The 6527-nt window shown below is 33.8% G+C and overlaps 1 protein-coding gene across 1 annotated transcript in view; it reads right to left on the reverse strand.

Annotated features, from left to right (window-relative positions):
* LOC113084030 (AT-rich interactive domain-containing protein 4B-like) overlaps positions 1 to 6433 on the reverse strand; it is a gene marked incomplete at its 5' end in the record, with an annotated part of 29985 nt that extends 23552 nt beyond the window's left edge. Inside the window, 2 exons of the mRNA XM_026254763.1 lie at positions 2870 to 2980; positions 6280 to 6433. Coding sequence (XP_026110548.1) covers positions 2870 to 2980; positions 6280 to 6433 — 265 coding nt within the window. The remainder of the gene's footprint in view (positions 1 to 2869; positions 2981 to 6279) is intronic.
* Positions 6434 to 6527: the final 94 nt, after the last annotated feature.

Raw genomic sequence — 6527 nt, forward strand, 5'->3', positions numbered from 1 at the left:
TAAATTTATTATTTTACAAATGTAGACAGACATTCACATCTGAAAAACAGGTCAATTATTTCACTTGGAGAATATCGGTTTGGCTCATCGGCAGAAATATTCATATCGGCCGATACCGATAATGGTCATTTTAAGCTTTTATCGGCCGATACCGATGTTGTGCCGATATTATCGTGCATCCCTAGCTGGAACCTTCTGTAAAGAGTTTTTTAAGTAAAACAATACTGTCAATTACATTCAGAACATTGGAAACCCTGACTATTAGAAAACATCTCTCTGTTGCTTCAGAGGCCATAACATACTAAGTCCAACTCTCAATAACCTTGGCCAAAACAATAAAGAGTTCAACATAAACTGTTGCACCAACAAAATAATACATAGTTCAACATAAAGAGTTAAGTCCACGCTAGCTGCTATATGTTTTGCGTTGAGGTGATACTTGAGGCTCGATGTGTGCTGCAGTGATATGCGAATGCTAGTTGGTGCTTCAGTATAATCGGTCCGCAGAAACTCATCCAGTGAGAAACGTTCAGCGGTGCAAAAATAAGTTATTAAAAATGCGGGATTTTTTTTCTGTAACCAAGTAATCTTAATTAACGCGTTAATTTTTGTGTAATTAATTAATCTCAATTAACGCGTTAAAGTCCCGGCCCTAATTAAAATGCATAAATGTAAAATCAAATTATGCCAAATTATTCCTTAAGTAGAATATATTTTTCTAAATTCACGAATACATCATTATTTAATATATTTTTATAATTATTATTATTATACAATTTTAATTTAAAATTATAAAATAAATATTCTATACTAAGTCCATTATATTTACATTTATGCATTAGAAGATACTTTTATATATTTTTTATTTATTAATTAATTTTTTAATAGTTTGTATAAATGTATTACCTTACATGTATATTTTATGTCTCTAAACTAAGTTTATTATATTACATATTTATGGATTTATATTACATTTATGACTTGAGTAGACACTTTTATAAATAATCTTTAATGTTTTATTGTTATTATAATTTTTTAAATAAAATTTTCTAATATATTTTTTCTAATTATATTTTATCTAAAATAAGTTTATTATATTTGTGCATTTAGCAGACACAAATTTTATTTCATATTCATAAAACAAAATGTAAACAAACAGCATCATAAAATGGCCAGTATTGTTCTAAAATAATCCCATAAACAGAAATATTGACAACATTTAAATACATTGATTATATACTATACATAAATATACTAATAATATGAGAAAGTCCTGGCAGATGTCTGACACGACACATTTCTTCAGCTCAGCACAGAGACGAGTGCACGCGTGTCTCACTGGTGCAGGAGATAATAAACCTCACACTTCAGCATGTCACGTCTGATGAAGCTCTGGTCGCTCCACAGCGGGTCACACGCGGCCAACACTTGACCAAAAAACCTCAATTACAGTCACTGTCAGGACACACGGAGGAGTCATCGCCCGAATAAAAGACTAAATAATGAACTGATGAGATGAGTGGGGCCGAGACCACGCCTCTTTATTTATTAAATCAATACACAAACATTTGCATAGAATTTATTTTTTATAGTTTTTTTTAGATATATATAATTTTCTGGCAAGTTAAGACAGGATTATTCAACTATTCAGAAAATTATTGATAAATGTATCAAAATTAACGGTCTAATTAATCATAAAAATATATATTATTGCTGTAAATTATATAATATTATAATAAAGTAACTAAAAAAAAAAAAAAACTAAGACAAAACATGTAATCTAGATAGATAGATAGATAAACAAAATAACATTATATTGTAAAACATCACATTTCCATCTCGTTTTGCATTTGGCAGACACTTAAATCCAAAATGAGATGTATATAAATCCAGGTATATATTTGATCAATTCATGCATTTCCTGGGAATCAAACCCATGACCTTGATGTTGCTTGTGCTTTACTTCTTTGAGCTTCAGAAACATCAACACACACACACACACACACACACTTGATCAATGAATAGGAATATTAAACAACAGCACGACGAGCTCCAATGCTCTGCTCTTATTCCTCTGACAAGATAATGTGTAAAAACTCTTCTTTAACTAATGCATGAACACAGCTTCAGAGAGAGAGAGAGAGAGAGAGAGAGAGAGAGAGAGAGAGGGATGCAATGATGTCATTAGTTGTACACCAGCAGGAATATGATTACAACCTTGAACAAGGTCTGGTTTGCGAGCAGGCAGCTAATCACATTTCAGGACTATGAGAGAGGAATTATAAAACATCAGAGAGCCGTCAGGAGAAACACACGAGGAGAGAGAAAGAGGAAAATATTCCATCAGGGATGAGGGCGATTCCTCGGAAGAGACAGCAATGAACACACAATCATTACAGGACTCCATTTACTCTCCACCTTTAAACATTTCTACACTGATGATGATCAGAAATGTTTCTCGTGCAGTAAATCATCACATCAGAGTGACACTGAAGACTGGAGGAATGATGCTGGAAATACAGCGGAGCATCACAGAAATAAATTACACTTCAGATTACACTGACATTAGAAAACAGCTATTTTAAACCGTAATAATATTACACATTTTTTACAGTATTTTTGCTCAAATAAATGCAGCCTTGCTGAGCAGAAGAGACGTATATACATATTAAGAAACATTCGACTGGCATTATTTCCTTTCAGAAGTAGGGATGAACAATATATCAACTCTTAAACCAAATAAAGATCTCTCTTTTAGATTTTTATTTACCATATACATTTTTAGACACGTGCATAAAAGTCTTCTCTAACCATTGACCATCCACACATGTCTTCAAATGATCCCAAACAGCAGAAATAACAGGCTCACCTTTGCTTTGACGAGTCTCTTGGCGGTCTTGATCTTGGCCTCACAGAAAGCCCCTCTGTATTTGGCGCTCACATCAGTACCAACGGTCAGATAAGGGGGCTCCTCCAGGGTCTGAGCAACGACAAACACAGAAAAGATGCATGAATTTCACTGGAGATTAATGATAATATTGCGTGAGGGAGGTAGAAGCTAATTTCATTTGTTTAAAGCATGGAAAGTGCATGGCATAAGTGCTGAGACATGAGTGTTTGGGACACTAAAGCATAGTTAAAAACCTCTGTAAGACTCCATTCACTTTACATAATACAACAACGTGTGGTGAAACACAATATGATGAAGTACGCACACGCTGTAAACCTCTTATGGTTATAGGAAATGATTACAACAAGTGAGACAGGTAAGAAAAATGAAGCCATAAGCAAGTACTGAGGGTGTAATGATGTAGCAATCACTGAATATGGAAACTGTTTGACTTTAAAATGCATCACGAGGAAACTGATAACAGCTATGAAAAGAAGAAAATTCTGAAGAAACGGAAAAAGTTGTTTGCCACTTTATGAATTTAAATACAGCAGCAATAAGCGAGTATCCTACTAAACACTCCTGAAGTTCAATAGCAACAAATGTGCATTATTTTATTTCTAAACAACTAAATATGACATTTTATAAATAAATATGAATATTAAAACAATGGTGTGAAAAAATAAATAAATAGCAAACAACTGAATAAACAAACAAGAAGTTCAAACAAAACTTCAGAAGGTTAAAACAAATACAAAAGTAATCAGATGTAAAATAATACAGCTTTAATTAAGAACAGGGCATGCATTAATGTGTTTATTCACACACCATAATACTTAGAATATTGCATTCATAAATAAATAAATAAATAATAAAGAAACAAATTGCAAGTAATACAACAAACATAAACAGCAAATTTAAGCAAATTAGCCGTTTTTCCATGTATATATAAATTCAGGCAAATTCAGTAAACATTTACAAAATAAAACAAAAAGTGATGTAATATAATTTTTTTTTATTTTATTTTTTAATTATGCTGAAATGTATGCATTTTGTGAATAATTTTTTTTTTTTTAAATCACTTATATAGTTTAGTTTTTATTAATAGTTTATCAAAAGTTTGTATTTTTATATTTTACATTTTCATTTTAGTTTTGTGGTGTGTTAGTCATTTTAATGATCTTTGTCACAATTTTATTTCCGTTTTAGTTTATTTAAAAAAAAAAAATCAAGGTTAACAAGAATTGTCACCTTAGAAACTAGCTGAAAAATATATTTCTATTAATGTTTTCTTATCAGTTATGAATCACCAAATCAACTTTAAATTTAATTTCCCCGAGTAAATGGAACTGCACCATCTCACAGACGGCACTACACCATGAAGGCCACATATATGAGAAGAATAATCCCAGATCACGTTCATCTCCATGAAAAACGGCGCATTAATGCTCAGGTTATGATGCTATCTTTGGCAATCTGTGATTACAGTATAACTGCACCTTACACATGACAGCTGGCCAGCACATTTCAGCTCTGAACATACATTAGTGTTGGTCTTTATTAATCTTCAGATGAGTGTAAGAGCGGGAGCAGCGAGTGTAGGTGGACGGCTCGGTGTAGCTGAACCTTGACGACTCGTCTCTCTTGTTTGAAGAGGCTGCGCTTTACCAGCCAACAGGCCAAAGATAACCGACCTCACCACCCACTCACTGAAACATTAGAGAGGAGACTCCCAGCGCTGCTGACTGTGTGTCATCCAGGTGTCTTCATTTGCTGAAGTAGTGATGTCACGGGTACCAAAATTTCAGTGTTCGGTACCGATACCAGTGAACCAATTCAAAGCAAAACACAAAATAAACCACTTTATATCACTAAAATAAAACCAATGGCATTCTTTACACTTCTTTACAATTGTGTTTAAAGTTTTCCTACAAGTAATATAATTATGAAAAACAGTAAACAAGTTCCACCCAAATTTTATTTGTCTTTTAATTAGTTAAATTTAAGCACATTTTTATTTTTTGGTAAATGAAGGGGATTTGCTATTAAAATTAAAAACACGGAAGAAATAGTGTGATTTATTTCTTTTAAAAATAAAGTTTTATAATTTTTTTCAACAGTAGTAGCAGTATCACATACATTCTACTAAATAATAGTAATATTTCTTGATGTAAAAATGAACTTTTATTTTGACGGGTTGTAGTGAATACCTTTAAATTGACACTGGTTTTACTCAAATGAAACGGTAAAATGCTTGTGAAGTGACTCAGAACAGTTCTAGTGATGTTGTTTATGTATTTATGTCCTCATTGAGACGGCAGATGCTGAAATTACTGCAAGCGTCATGAAATAATGAATCATGAAACGAGTCGTTTCTAAAATGAATCTTAAGTGGTTTTAAGTGGACGTCAAACCAGTCATTAGCAAAATCAAATACAGCCACAAACAGCATTGACGGGCCCAAGCCTCCAGCGTCACCGCCAACCGAGCATCAGAAAAATAACTAATGTTAACAAAGATGAACAAACTCTGCAGCAAATATATTTTTCATTGCTAGTTAAAACATTTGTGCATGCATAAAGAATTGCTTTGCAATCGCGAGGTGCTTCTGCTTGTTACTGTGAACAAATACTCAGTCTGTTCATGCAACAGTTGCATTCAGACTTCAGCAGAGAAAGTGAATAGTTAGAACAGAAAACCCCATCACACTAGCTCTAAAGCCTCAGTAAATTCAAGCCAGCTGCTCCATTTAAATTCCCATCTTAAACAAACCCACGACAAACCACTGACTGCCAGATGACAAGATCCTTACACCACAGAAGAGCTGATGATCACATGACGAACACCATGATAACATGTGCTTTCTGCTGTTTAACCAGATGTAAAGCACGCAGTCAAACGCAGCTGCACTAAATGCTTTGGATTGACCACAGAAGAAAAGACATTAACATCAAGCATTTCTGCTAACGCCAGTCATTACATCGGCTCAACAAGAGGGTTTCCTCAACATAAAATTAGCCAAAGAAACACATAACGGACAGATCTGATTCACACCGGTCATCGAAAACAATAGAAACTACACTGAATGTGGCTGAATGTGGCAAAATTCAGTGTAAAACTATTTAAACATGCAGAAATTCCACTGCCTTTCAATTAAATAAATAAACATTTGAATATAATAAAAAATATATAAAGTAGTAGCAATTAGCAATTATGTAAATGTAATTTGTAAATAATATATATATATTTTTTTTTTTTTTTTTTTTTTTTTTTATGGCGATTGTGAAGCACTGAACAGAATGAAAATCTGGTATTGTTATCAACTTTGAACATTTTAAGTGAATTTTCAGTAAATATGCAGCTGATATTCCGTCAAATGCATGATATACTCTCCACACTTCTCTGATGGTTCCTGTGCGATCGCTCGGCGAGCTGCAGATCGTCACAAACTCTTTCTCAGCTCTCAGAAGGAACGGCAGCGCTGCCAAAGAGTGAAGTACCCAGCATGCTCTGCTTCCGCTGGCCCATCCTGTGGCTCTCAGCCTGACGGGGCACCAGCAGACACACCACAGATGTTCATTAACATCACACAAACGGCTCTAACAATCTGCCATCAGTCCTCACGCGCTCCAGAGAA

Source organism: Carassius auratus, unplaced genomic scaffold, assembly GCF_003368295.1.
Source record: "Carassius auratus strain Wakin unplaced genomic scaffold, ASM336829v1 scaf_tig00039620, whole genome shotgun sequence".
NCBI classification, from domain to species: domain Eukaryota; kingdom Metazoa; phylum Chordata; class Actinopteri; order Cypriniformes; family Cyprinidae; genus Carassius; species Carassius auratus.